Genomic DNA, 14612 nt, shown 5'->3' with positions numbered 1-14612 from the left:
GGATCAACTGGTGGTAGTGGTAGAGCCAACAGTCTTTATCATCATGAGTATTTAATGTATTGCAAGGCTATTTAGTTTTTAGTTTTTTATTTTTATAACCCAGTGTACTTTAAGTGCCTGATGATCCCACTTTAAACTTTTGTGTGAGATTTATGATCATTGTCACCTCCTTGGCCTAGGTAGGCTGATGAGCTGTTTGGTCTTACTTGGAATTCACTACCATTTGACCTTTGGGTAGTTAATTCAACTTTTAAATATAGAATTAATATCAAAATAATTTGAAAATAAGCATCTCTGTTTTAATTGCCTAAATAATATAATTACAGGATACAATGGCAAAACGTAATACTGTTATAGGAACTCCGTTTTGGATGGCTCCTGAAGTAATACAAGAGATTGGCTATAACTGTGTGGCAGACATCTGGTCCCTTGGTATCACATCGATAGAAATGGCTGAAGGAAAGCCTCCGTATGCTGATATTCATCCAATGAGGGTAAGTGTGTGTGGTGGTGTTTTCTCCTTTGTTATATATATTGACCCTACCCCGCCCCCCAACAATCAAACAAAAAATGGACAAAACCAAACAAAACAACAAACCCCCCACAAACCAAACCAACCAACCAAACCCAACAAATAAAACACAAGCCCTCCCCCCCTGCCCCGCCCCAACCTCAAAAAACTAATACTGGAATCACAGAACTGTGCATTTATGGACAAAGATTTTAAGAATAAGGATTTTTACTTGCTGTCTTGCTTCCTACTTATTGCAGTTTGCCTGTATTTTAACATGTCTCTGTGAGGTTTCAGAATACTTTTATCTCCACTTAAAAGAGAACTAAAGCAATAAGTTCCTAATTGACTTGAAGGCAACATATAGACTCTGTTTTGTATTGTACCTGCACTTGGAGAGTTCCATATCCAAGAGGCCATCCTCCTTTGAAAGAGAGTTCTGAAGTAAAAATGACCTAAAGAAGGATTCAGAATTGTCCTGTGTGAGCACTGTTAATATTGGTAACCCCTGACAGTTTTTATTTATTACTGACACTTACAGTCTGTTACTGAATTAGTTTACTTTTGGCAAAATAAAATGTAAATAGAATTAGTCACTTTATGAGAAGTAGCAGTTATAAAGGAATTACTTGGAGAAGGTTCATGGGGAACAATGTTTATCTAGGACTAATTATTGCCACTGTTAGTCATGCTTTTACTTTTTGAAATGAGCTATAGAATACCTACACTGATTGCACTGATCATCAATAAAAACTTGGTTCTTGAATTGTTCTATCTAAACTCCATTTGGTTTTAATGAGGCACTTTGTATTGGCAGAAGCAGATTTTTTTTCATCTTTGTGATTTGCCGCAAAAATGGCGTGCACGCTACATTATTCACTTTTATTTTGCTGGTGCCTCGTATATCAGGAGTTTAATATAAGGAAGCCACCACTCTTGAAAGAGAACGTAAGTCTAGGATATGATTACTCTAAGGCGATGCATATATGAGTTCAAGTGTATTTAGTGCTGTTGGGTTCTTGATTTTTTTTTTTTTTTTTAAATTTTTTTATTTGTGGGGTTCTTGTTTGTTTGTGGTTTGTGTGTGGGGGTGTGTTTTTTCTTGTGTGTGTCTGTGTGCTTTTTGGAGCAGAGATGTTTCCTGAAGTTTTACAGCAATATGCAGCTTGATTAAAGCTAGTGAATGTTTTGCAATTAGAAACATTACATAAATTTCACAGCAAAGTCTAGTAACTTTCCTGCACCATATTTTTTTTTTCTGTGTAATGAACTATTTTAAAATTACTGTTCAAACTGAAAATACTCAGATGAAAGCTGAGAACAAAATAAGTATCTCTGAAGTTTGTTTTTGATGGGAATTTAATTTAAGATGAAATAACATTAAAAATATTTTTAAGAACTATTAGTTACAAATTAAATACATTTGATCATGCTGGAGTTTTTGGTTGTGCTTTTAATGAAAATGTCTTGATTACATCTCTTCATTTTAACATCGTTATATGTAGTTGCACTAGCTGTTGAAAGGTGAGGACTACATTATCAGAGAGGATTTTTATATGCATGACAACAGCTGCTTATAAATCAAAGGTCACTGAGTTTGAAAGCTTGTTAGTCTGTTTAATTCTTGTAATCAAATGAATGCTATCAAAGGCCAAAGTAATTTAACACAACAATTCTGGGTTACATAGAACATGTGTTCTTGTTAATAAATTACGTTATAGTTTTTAAGGGCTTGTATGCAGTTAGTACTCTTTTGTATATTTGATACCTACAGTTTTTCTTAATTGTTATTAGTGAGTTGTTACAGTGGTTAACAAGAAATACACAGATTTAAGTTGCAATAGTTTTCCCAGTGTCATATGATACAGCTTCACAGGACTTTTGGACATATGTAGATGCTTTCCTACTTTGTTTTAGTTATGACACAGAATTGATACAGGCAAGCATGAAAGCTTGGGCAAATTTTCATTGCTTTTCCTAGATGTTGCTGGAGTTCTGTGGTATTTATGTAAGGCACAATTTTGTTACTCGGGAATGCATGTTGAAATTACCATGTGCACTATTTTGCTGTAGGCTGGTTGGCACTGCCACAAAGGTAATGCGCTGCCAGTAGGCCATTTCCTTGTCAACTGCATTTACAGCTTAATAGAAATATTACATGACTTCTTTAAACAAGTGTTTTGGTAGAGAGGAAATAGCAGATTCCATGCAAACAAGCATAGCTTCCTCTGCTTAACCACACTCTAGCTACTCCAAAGAACTGTACTAGTTTCAGCTGGGAAAGAATGAGAAGTGGGGGGTGCAAAATGGAATTTCATGTGGAGGGGAAAAAACAGCAGGTTTTTTCTGTTTAAGTGTTCAGTACATTTTCACTGCTTAAGTGTTGTCAGTGCTATTTCACTTGTTTCTGCTGCAAACCTGAGTTCAGCAGAGCCTGCAGTTGTCATATTTGGTTTGAGGCTGAAAGGTCAAGACCATTTGCCAGCTCAGTAAGTCTAATGCTTTATTCATGTAAGAGTTACGGAATGTCTCACATATTCGATGTCAAAGTCCTTTTGCTAATGGTGAAAAGTGAAACTTCCGTATTTTCTTGGAGTTTTCATCAAAGGAGGAGTGTTTTCAAGTAGTTTTAAAGACGGAAAAAAATACAGACATCCTCAAGGTTGCCCTAAAACACAGTAATACAGCCACTAGAAATAGGAAGGAATTTGCTGGTAAGTCAGAAATCCCTCAAACCTGGGTGGGTTAACCCATCCAGCACTGCTATAAGCATGTTGATTGCAGAAGCCTGTGCAGCAACTGGGGTTAATGTGGCTGACAGGGTTTGCATCTGCCTTAGCTCTGCTGGGATGAGCAGTTATGAATTTAACAGTGGAGCTAATTAAAGGAGGCTTCAGCGTGGTTCTAGAGCAAGACTCCATCTCCTACTCTGAAGCTGCTGTGATATGTTTTAACAGCTGTGTTCCCGTGTCCCCCATTCACTGCAGCATGTGTGCTGTCCTGTAGTGATAAAGTATTTATCTTCTGCCACTGTCTGAGTTTAATTCAAACCATTAACTGCTTTGTTCTGTCTCTCCTCTTCATGCAATATCTGTCTTTGCTATTTCTGTTTGCTTTAAAATCCCTTTTTAAATTTTTTTTTAATTTTTTTTTTTTAAATCTACAATGGAAGTGTAAAGATAGGCACTGCTTTGCTGCAGTAGTGATTTTTTGCTTTTTGGTAAAAATTGGTAATGTGCTTTTGAAGTATCTTCCATGTTTGCTAATCAACCCATGATCTCAAATTTGTCGTGTAAAAGAGTTGCTTCTGGTGGCAGATCCTTTAAGCTGCAAAGCTTTTACTTGATCATAATCCACCTACTGCTGATATTTGGCTTTATTAACAAGCAGATTAACAACACTTTGCCATAAAGCTCATCTTAAACCTTAAGAATGGCTGTTTTTGAGGTCCTTTCTCTAGGACTACCTTTACAAAAAATTTTCCTTATGTTCGCTCAATGACATGGTCACTTATTGCTGCAAGACTCTGATTTTTTTATAATCAATTGAAGCCAATTTAAGTGCTGGCTGCTGGTTATACAGACTGCCTATCCTTAGTCAGGAGTTTGACCTTTCTGGTAAGCAAACACTAGCATTTTTGTGGCCTCACATGCAGATGGATAAAGGAACTGGTGTTCTGAAAAGTTAACCTGTCAGAAACGTGCTGGTTTGGAATGTTGTAGGAACACGTAGATGGACGGGGGAAGTGGGTTGAGTGGAGCTGCTGCCTTTGGCCGCAGCCAGGCACTGAGTCCCATAGACCAACTGTAAAACTGCAGCCTGTGTTTTATAAAACTTGCTCTTCTTTGCAAGGTCAACACTTACTGACAGGTTGGTGTGCCTCAGATAAATGCTGGTAGCTCTCTTCCAGGAAAATTTAAAAAAAAGGCCAAAAAAACCCCCCAGACTCTTTTATTTCATGCTTGTCAGGCAGCTGCAATAGTTTGCATTGCTGTGGTATGAAAGAAGCTGGTGGTAGATGTGTTTTTCGACACTTCGCAGTATTGGCCTTTGTTTCTTTATGGTGAGGTTTGTTGGAAATGGACACATGAGCATCACATGTTCTGCAGTGAACTGGAGGAAGCCAATTTGAACTGCTTCCATTTGCCTTAAGTCCAATCATGATATTTATTTTTCCATGGCACTTACCCAGATTATCCATGCCTCCTGCTTAGCCTGTGTTGTTTCAACCCTGGACTAATCTGTTTGTAATAACCTTTTATTCCTGATGTATCTTATAACAATCTACCATTTCCCATTTTTTTTTATTGTCAGCATGTGGCATTAAAACAGGAGATTGAAGTGAGAATTATTGTGATGTAAAGCTGTAAGAACCAAGGAAGGTGTCATGATGAGCATCACTGTCTGAGAGCAGTTTTTCAATCACTGAGGAAATGGTTTCCTCTATGCCCTTTGTGCCAGAAGTTGAGGAGGGGGAAGAAGAAAAAAACCACTTCTGGCGATATCAGATGTCTTTTTGTATAGTCACTCTTGCGTTTCTTCTCTCCAACAGATGGAATTGTATCATCAGTTTCTATAATTCTCTTTGAGAGTTCATCAATCTTATCTCAGCATTACTGCTTTTAATTTAGAGTAGGTTTGTAAAAGTGTATTATATGGTTTTCTTATTTTAGTGCTTTTGCTTATCTTTAGAAAAGAGTTTGAGTTAGCTTCTAAAAGTCCTTTTCCTTTTAAGAACTTACTTTGAGATACTTTTTGTTAATTCGTAACTTGATCTTGCCTGCTGTTTCTAGATAGAGTGAGCTAATACTTAAAGAGATTTAAAATATAGGTTTTTTGATTGAACATTACTGTTTATTACTTTACTGCGTCTTCAAAATCTTCCGGAAGAATGACGGTGAGTGTGAGTCCTCAGTGAGGTCATAACTCTTCAATATTTCAGTTGTCCATTCTATCTTATGATAGTTCCCTTACAATTAAATATCCTATGTGCTTTTAAGTGACTTAATGTATTAAGATTATTTTAAAATAGTTAGATCTGAAGTCTTGAAAAAAGCACGAGACCCTAACAAATCCAGTTCTTTGAATGGCAGGAATGCGTATAGTTAAGAGAATAAAAAAACATGACTCCCCCTTCTTCTGGATCTTCCATTGTGCCTTGTCTTTCTAAAAAAATCTGACTTCTCAGGATGGGATTTTAGTGTGTGTTGTCTTACGCAATGCCATAGTCATTCTAAATTAGTAAATAATAAATGCTGATATAATGTATGTTTGCAGTGGGAATCCAAGACTGATGTGATATGCATGGTTGAGGCAGTAGACTGGAACTGGAGAAATATGTCTTGCTACAGGCTTCCCAAAGAGCTGTTGGATGCCTTTGGACCTCTCTAGGCTTTAAATACGGCTTTGCGTTTGCTTTAAACCGCCCTAAATGCAGGTGGTGAGTGCAGAGGGGTGTTATTCCTGTCTGTTTCCATGCATTTTCATCACCCATTTCTGTTGGAACAAGCATTTAGGTGGTCACATGATGAGCTGATTCAGAAAATTGATCCATCTGAAAACTAACCAAGTAACAAAAAATAGCTTTCACCGATACCATTGACTGGTGCTTGGACTAGGTGGGGACAAAAATACGTGGTGGAAGCGGTGGAAGAATTGAGTCATCTCATTTGGGGGATCAACCAAGTTGGTGCTGAGGTTGACTTAAAGTAATTGCAAAACCAGTGTCTCAGCTGTCCATTTGTAAATTTATTATGATTAAAATGTAATAATTATTTAACAAAACTCCTGTACACATAAGTAGATCAAAGGTCATAGTGTATCCAGATACCATCATGCTTGGGAGCTCTAGCTGTAGGTGCAGGGCTGCCGTGCTGTTTTTGCTACTCTGGATTTCGTTTACCTTTTGAATGCAGAGGGAGCCTGAGGGGAAGCAAAGAGATTCTTCTTCCTTTTTCTGATAGACTAGTAAGTGTCTGCAGACTGTGGAGCTTCTCTGGAGGTGGCACTTAAAAATGGCTGTTGTAAGGCACAAACTGACTTTTTTGTAGGCTGTCCTTTTGGACTTTTTCTAGTTGGGTATATCTATAAAATGGTACAGGGTTCTGAACCTTTCATGGGTAAGTGTTCCCTCACAAGGCTTCCCTCTTTCTTCGCCTCAGTTTGCATCCGCCTGACAGCCGCGTTGCTTCATAGTATATTTGCCTCTGTGGTACTATTTATAGCCAGAATTTCAAATAAGTATTATAACTTTATTTAAGAAAAAAAAATGAGTGCAGTACCAGACAGTATTCATCTAACAGAAAATAAAGTATGTTCTCTATATAGATGGGGGGGGGGGCGCAAAATAAATGTCAAAGGAGTTGCTTCAAATAACTGCAAGAAATGCAGCTCCATATGGTAACAGGATATGTAGCATTTTTTCTTTGAGGTAGTAGCAGTATTATGTTGTTAAAAACCAGTTGCACCTATACTAATGCCAGTGCTGATCTGGGTATTATATCTTTGATAGTGGCTTGTTCTGTTTTTTTTTTTTTGTGTGGTGTGTTTGTGGTTTGGTTTTGTTTTGGTTTTTTTTTTTTTTGTTCAACAACTTTCTTTTCAGGGTTGAACTTGAGGAAGTGTGACTTACTTTATTTATGGGTTCTTTAAAAAGAAAGCTTTAAATTTTCATTTAAATATGCTGCTACTTCAAATCAGTAAGCAACCTATCTACCTGCTCTGATCAAAATGTGAATAACTGTTGTAGGGCAATTTTTGAATGAATTAAAAAAAAAAAGGCAAAAAGCCAACAGGTAAGACACTTCTTTCAGCAGTACATCTAAAAACAAAAAGGTACCAAATGCTTTTTCATTCAAGATTTATTTCACTTGTCAAAATAAACATAGATTTTATTTATTTATTTTTTTTTTTAACTTTGAGGAATGATCAGTGTTTACAGTGTATGAACGGACCTCTTTACCTGAACTGCTGCTGGCACGGCAAGTTACTGGCTGAGGCCAGTTCTTGACACCCTGTTCGTGACTTCATTCAAAAAGGCTTCTGGAACTGAGAGATGATAAATGTTGGGCAAATTAAAATAAGTAATTGTGTACATTTGAACTTGTGTGTATTCCATTTTATGAGCAAATATCTGATGTGCATATCTAGGTAAGATATTTGCATAGACTTTGCTGGAACCTTAATACCTATGTACTAAACCTACTGATCACCAGGAGAGTTGCTCTTTCTGTGAGTTAAGATAACAGTTTGTGCTTGCTGTAATTGTAATGAGAGTTGGACTTGGGTCAGCCTACTTTTTTTTTGTCAGCCTACTTCAATAGGTATGGAAAAGCAACTTTTCCATGGGTTTTTATATGTAACTTGAGGAAATACATTTAAATTCTTCTGGAATACAATTAAGGCAACTGTTGTTGTAACAATGTGATTTTTTTACTAGGTGAACAGAACTAGTTTTTAGGTACTTGGTAACTGTGTCAGTTTGATATTAGTTTTCAGGGTGGTTGAGTTATTTTTTAGCAGTGGATTGAAACTAAATGAAGTGCAAACTGTGGTCCTACAGAAAAATCATTGTTTGTCTAAGTTGCACTTGTGGCTCATGGGCAAACTGCAAAGATCCTGCTTTATAGATAATTTATTTATTTCACAATACACATGGGTGTCCAAACTTAAAGTTGTGATTTATAACTTCAGTTAAAATGTGCTCGATGTTCACTTATGTATGTAGGGCGATCTAGGGAGGGTTCAGGTGTTTTCCTTCTTGGGCTCCTATTTTTTGTGGAAATGCTAGACATAGATATATAGTACCCTTTGAACGTGACTTCTTTTTTAGTATTTAATGCCTATGGAATTAGAGGAGAATGTGAATTTCAAAAGGATTGCATTTGCTTGTGACTAGCCCTTCTATGGACTCACTGTAGAGGAGACAGCAGGGAATATTCTGATAAGTGAGGGGGTCAACCCAGGTAAGTGCCCATGGGGTGTAGTCTAGTTTCTTGTGATATAGAAATATAATTTCTTCCCATTTTTTAGCATACCTAGAATAGAATTTTATTGAAAGTTCACCAAGTACAGCTTATCCCAAAAAGATAAACAGAGTAAAAGAAATAGTATGTGAGTTAGCCTCAGACACTGAAGACAAGTTTAGAGGTCTCTGGTTGTAAATCATATGAAATAAAGCCTTTGAAATTTTATATTTTCTTAAATTGCAATTGATAGTTAATTGCTTGTCTTTACCAGATTGAATTACATGTGTTGAGCCTCCTAGAGACTGATATGCTAGCACAGCAGCATGCAGTTTCCAAGACTTCACAGCTTGCTATGCAAAGGGATAGTGTGCTTAACGTCAGCCCATTTCATGTGGAAAGGAGAGTTTTTGTAATACTGTTGTGAAAGCAAGGTAGGAAAAATACCATTTGTCCTCTGGCAAAAGTTATAGATGATAAAAGTTTTCTCTTTAATACTCCAAGGAAGAGTTTTTGCCACATTGCTTTGTCACAGAAAAGACTGACAGATTTCCCTGGTTTATGGGACTCTTGAAAGTACAATCCACATAAAAGACTGGATATATACAGTAGTTCAGTTCTCTTTCCCTAAAGATTCGCAAAGGGGTGCAGAACTGGCTAGATAATCTAATTTCTTTTAATCAAGATACTACCTTGTCAATACCTGGCTCTTGATAGAGAGGAAAATAGCATAAAGCATGGTATAAGGAGCAGAAGAAAATAAAAGATGGAGATAACAGCAAACGGGGTTGGCTTGAGTTCAGCATTAGAAATCCAGAAGATGCTACTGAACGAAGACAGGGGAAGGAAGGTGAAGTCTGGAAGAAGAGCTCACTAATGAGAGGAAATCAGCGCTTTATAAAGGTTCACATTCATTCATATTCGTGTGTCTAATCAGCACAGAATGAAGTGACATTAGCGTTGATAGACATACTATGAAAACATCAGATTACTTGAGGTGTGTACGAGGATTAAATCGGAGGATGATGATGCCCTATTTGTGTCCACATTGAAGCTTTTGAGAAGTCTACAATCTTGTGTATGTAATTGTCATCTTCCTGTAGGTAGTATTTTTCTTATCTACTCCTTTTTTTCGTGCAACTCTAACTTGTTTATACCTTCAGTGAAGAGATGGCTTGAAATTTCACATAGTAAAACTGTTGCAATATAAATAAAATGCAGTTAAAAGTATTTGTGGTTACAGAATCTAGCATAAAGGTTTCACCATGATTTAGAAAATGCATCTTCACTCCTTCATATCACTAGAATTTTTGGGGGTAGAATAAATAATATGTTTATTACTGTTAGAAGTATAAATTCTTTAATTTTTTTCATGATATCAGGTTTTTTGGTTGCATATGTGTGCAAAAAGGAAATGTTAATCTGTCATGTGTAATAAAGTAGCAAAAGTGGAGAATATTTGAAATTTGGACTGGAACTGGAGTTTAATTTGAATTAAATGGAAAACGTTTATTTCGTGCTTCTAAATGAGGATTTAATTAAAATTAAATTAGTTCATCTCTTTAGAGTTACTCCTGAACAGGAAATTTGAAACGTACTTCAGTTGATGGTTGGTTTTCTCTGACTTTGATTAATCACTTTCAAAGTAAGCGGAGGATCAGTACAGTAATTTCATAATTACACACAAGTGAATTAAATTGAAACTTTAACTAAAATAACTGTAGAGGAAGTTTGATCTTGGTTGGTTTCATGTAATGCTGTATATCTTTTGTGTATGATTCAGATTCTTAGAAGTGCTAATCTGAAAAAAGGACCATGCCATGATAGTAGCCATTTATTTGCAAGATGCTTTAATAGGGAAATGTTTGGCCTGGGAATATTATTTTTCAAAGATGTTGGAACAGCAAACAGAGGCTGAATGAAGCCATGAAATTGGAAGGATTCTTGATGACTTGAGTGAGCGTCGCATCAAGCCCTTCATCTGTAAGCATTGTTGAAGATTATTTGATGGAACTGTTAATGTGGGTAAAGCCAAGAATGTATTGAACCAATGTAGTGCAGCATAGGTTAACGTTATTCTCTGCTGCTGAGCTGACTGCCTTCTTCCTGGACAAATGTTTAAAAACAAACCAACCAACCCCAATCAGAAAGCTCATTTGAAAGTTTTAAATCACTGTATATCTGCTCATTTGTGATGTTAGCAAAACTGTAAACATGTATCAAAGTGCAAAGCAAAACTATTTTGCAACTTGAAGATCTCAATAAAATTTTATTTGAAATAGGCAATTGGTAGTAAGTCATCAAGATGCATTAAAACTAGAATCACAATTTTAACATTACAGGCCGCCTTTATTAATCAACTTTACAGACATTGTTATTTGAAAAAGCCTTTCCGTCATTTGTGCGCATCATTTTATGCTGAATTTGTCCAGTTTCTTTTTAACTTGCACTATGGGCTTTGAAAATTATTCAACAAGGTGTTTATGCATGGACTTATGAGAACTCCTTTTACTAAAAATTCTACAGTACCCTGCGGGATATTGTAAAATATACCACAGATTGCAAAACTTTTAAGTGAAATGCTATATATATTTACTACAGATGCTTCTATTTCTTTTTATTTCTGTCATCTTTCGAGTTCCAGGATTAACACAAACTACACAAGTTTAATTTTTATTCAGAAGTCTGGCAGCTGGCTTTATTGAAAGAGAGGGAATTTGTATATTGCTTTTAATCGAAATAGGTCTATCTGGATTTTTGTATGTGACTAGTGTCTTGTTAAGCCAAAAAAAGAACTCGGTAAATAATTTTAAGAGGTTCTTGGAAGCTTGAATCAATGCTTATTTATTGAAGTTGAATTATATGTTCACTTTTTCTTAAACTTTGACATGTTTTCTACCAGTATGGCTAGTTGACTTGGCAGAAAGTGCTTTAAAGGGACTTGACTACTATTATCGCCAAATTCTTAAGATGTTATTACACTTTTTAAAAGAAAAAAGTGTATTTGCTTGGGTTTTAGTTAAAGGGATATTTACTTGATTTTTTTTTTAATCATGTGGGAGAAAACTGCAATCAGACTAGGAGGAAAATATTAAGCTTCTATTGCTACTTACTGTAAGGTGGTTTTTTTTTTTTTTAATGCTCTAAGTCTATAAGTCTATACTGGTTGCTTACTTTGTAAAAAATCTTAAAAATTGCTTAGATTGAAAGAAAGCTTATTAAGACTGTATGTACCCTGTTTCTGTCTTGGTATTATATTGCCTTAAAATGTACACTAGGTCATTTTTAAAGAGGATGATGCATATTTAATGGAAGAAATTTAAAAGGAAGGGTTACCAATCAGTCTAAATTTGTTTCAGTTAAAACTTGATGGTCTAAAGACAACTTATAATCCTTTTCTTGTTATAAAGTATTGTCAAATTTGTAGTAGTATCAGTTAAAAAGTTTATGGAAACTTTGTTTTAAGGTGGTTTAAAATAGAACTGAATCTTTAATTTGTATTTGATGGCACCTGTTTTCATTTTGTTTCCCTGGCAACACCAGCAGTATCAAAAATTGCCCGTAGACCACCCTGGTTTTAGAGAAGAGTGAAACCAGCCTGGCTTTTTCATTTCAACCTTTTAATTTTACTGACTAAATACTTAAAGCTCCAGCAGACAATCGGTAGTTTGTGAACTAACTTGAATGATTTGGGTATGCAATTTGTGATTTTTGTATTAGAATTTTCTGTATTAATGCCAGTTTGTTGTGCATTATTTAAAAAATGAATTGAGAGACTGTGTAGGAAGTACTTTTGATATCCCACAGCAGAAAAAGCTGTGCCTGAAACTGTACTGTCTACCTGCAGAAGAGTAAAAATTCCTGTTTTTTTGGATAGCTCTAAGAACAGACTACACTGTACGGATCCAAATTTTTTCGAGATATAAGGTCTCATTGTTGGCATTCCCATGGGAAAGAAATAAAGCCAACACAAGTGTTACCTCCAGATTTCTACTTTCTTCTGTGCCTCTTTACCACGTCTGAGAATCCACATTGATTATGAAAATTATACATATGACATTCCAAACATCTTGGATCTTAATGCGTTATCAGTTTCTAGTTTGTGTTTTAGAAACGCAAACATGGACATAATTCTTGGAAATACTGCTTGTCGTTACTTGCATACCTGAAAAAATTCTTTGCCGTTAAAAGCCTGCTCTGTAAAGTATATTCCCGAAATCCATGCTGTATTTTTGATGATTAAAAAAAAAAATTGGTGTTCTGGTAGAGCAAATCAGAACTAACAAGACAACGTCTGATTTATAGTGAGCATTACAGAAACACTGGAGAGTCTGGGAAGTTTCAGATGTGTTATGTTTTTCATTCTTCCCCAGAAATTTAGAGTAGTTTTGGAGATAATGAAGCGATCTGTTCTCAGAAAAGACTATTTTAGCAAGGAGGAGCCCTGATGGTATTCAAGGGGACCTATGATGGCCCCTGTGGTCCTTCCATCATCCTGGTGCCATGACTGTAGGCTGGGCAATAGAGGTGGCACCCAGTGTTCTCTCTGCTGCTGCTCCTTGTTTCATGCTATGAATGTTTACATAGGTAAATGTAAAACAGGTAGCATTAGCAAGCACAAGATTTATGGGCAGATTGACGTGCATGGGTTCAAATAGTCATCTGTTTCAACCAGGCTGTTCCTTAAGAAATGTAATAATCATGAACTCTGACCTTGAGACAGAGGGTGTGTCTGCATTGGGCAGGGACATACAGACAGGAGGAGCTTTGCTCGTACTGTCCTCCTTTCCCTTTTCTCCAGGAGTTTCTCCAGAGCAACTGTGTGTGCACTTGAAATACTTTAATTTTGTTGTCAGATGAGGGAGGAATGTTATCCATCTTGCCTTTTGTTTGTTTCTCTGAGTAATACAACTAATTTGTGCAAACTGTATTTTTTGATATTCAGAAGTGTTAAGCGTTTGATTTTTGGGGGTGGAAATGAGCATGTATAAGTTCTGAACTTTTAAAACAAACTAAAAGAGGAGCTTTAATGGATGCAGTGTTGTTGAATAGTCAGATTAATTGAATTGTGTAGAGAAATCAGCACAAAGTTTCGTAAAAGTTGATCCTTTTTGCATTCTCATGTGAATTGTCATACATACGTGGCGACTCTGGAGTAACTGGAGGTGATGCCACTTTCTTGATGTAAAAATATATGGAGTACGAAGCAGCTACAAGGTTCTTGCCAGACTGGAAATACTACAGTAAGCTTACAGTGCTAGAGGGAGGTCTTGCTGCTGTAGCCTGGATGAACAGTAGGTAGGCTAAAAGCCAAAGGGCACATCTGCCCGTCTGGGTGTTGGGAAGCTGATGGTGCCCAGATAGCAGCGCTCTGAGGGTGGGACGTGACTCAGCCCCAGCTTGGCAGCAGCACGTACACTGTGCCAACCTGCGTCTGGATCCACAGTAACATACCCGGCCCCTGAGCTCCTTTACTTGTTTGTCTCTCTTTGTGTAAAAAATATCTGCTCTTCTAGGCTGTAGTTCAAAACCTTTAATACTGGCTTCATTTGTAGTGCCTGGACTGAGCATATGGACATCTCTCACCGAGGAGTGTGTTTCTCTAAGTGGCTGCAGTATTTCTGCTGCTGGCTCATTGACTTTATGCTAGTTGAGGGTAGGTTAAGATTTGGTTCAACATAGTTATCTGATACAAATTTCAACTTATAAAATGTGTCTTTTAAATTAAGTTACTGGATGAGAGAGTGTGTTCTGTTGCAGTGTTTCTGATCTGGTATTATGGTTCCTAAAGCTGCTTTAGTGTTGTCTGAAAGGAGCTTTGATAAAAATCAACTGCATTAATGTGTTCGTGATATGGCTACCCAGCACAAGTGTGACTGTAATACTGACAAACATGTCTACGCTACATGTGATTTATCTGTGACATGCCTCAATAGCAGCGATTATGTGGTGGAACAGCAACATGAGAAAACCGGCCAATGATCCTGGACAAACTTACTCAATGAATGCAGAAGATCAATATTGCCATGACTTGACTCCATCCATCTCAGCTATGCCAGAATGGCACAGTCACACTCTCAACTGCAACCTTTTTCATCCAGGCTTCTTCTGAAAACTTTCACAAAAGACAAAAATTC

The 14612-nt window shown here is 36.6% G+C and overlaps 1 protein-coding gene across 1 annotated transcript in view; it reads left to right on the top strand.

Annotated features, from left to right (window-relative positions):
- STK3 (serine/threonine kinase 3) overlaps window positions 1-14612 on the top strand; it is a 133279-nt gene that overhangs the window by 24312 nt on the left and 94355 nt on the right. Inside the window, exon 6 of the mRNA XM_065628800.1 lies at window positions 327-494. Within this exon, the coding sequence (XP_065484872.1) occupies window positions 327-494 (168 nt within the window). The remainder of the gene's footprint in view (window positions 1-326; window positions 495-14612) is intronic.

The sequence above is a fragment of the Caloenas nicobarica genome, chromosome 2 (assembly GCF_036013445.1).
Source record: "Caloenas nicobarica isolate bCalNic1 chromosome 2, bCalNic1.hap1, whole genome shotgun sequence".
In the NCBI taxonomy this organism is placed as follows: Eukaryota; Metazoa; Chordata; class Aves; order Columbiformes; family Columbidae; genus Caloenas; species Caloenas nicobarica.
Note: the sequence above shows the minus strand (reverse complement) of the source record. Positions and strands in the feature narration are given on the sequence as shown.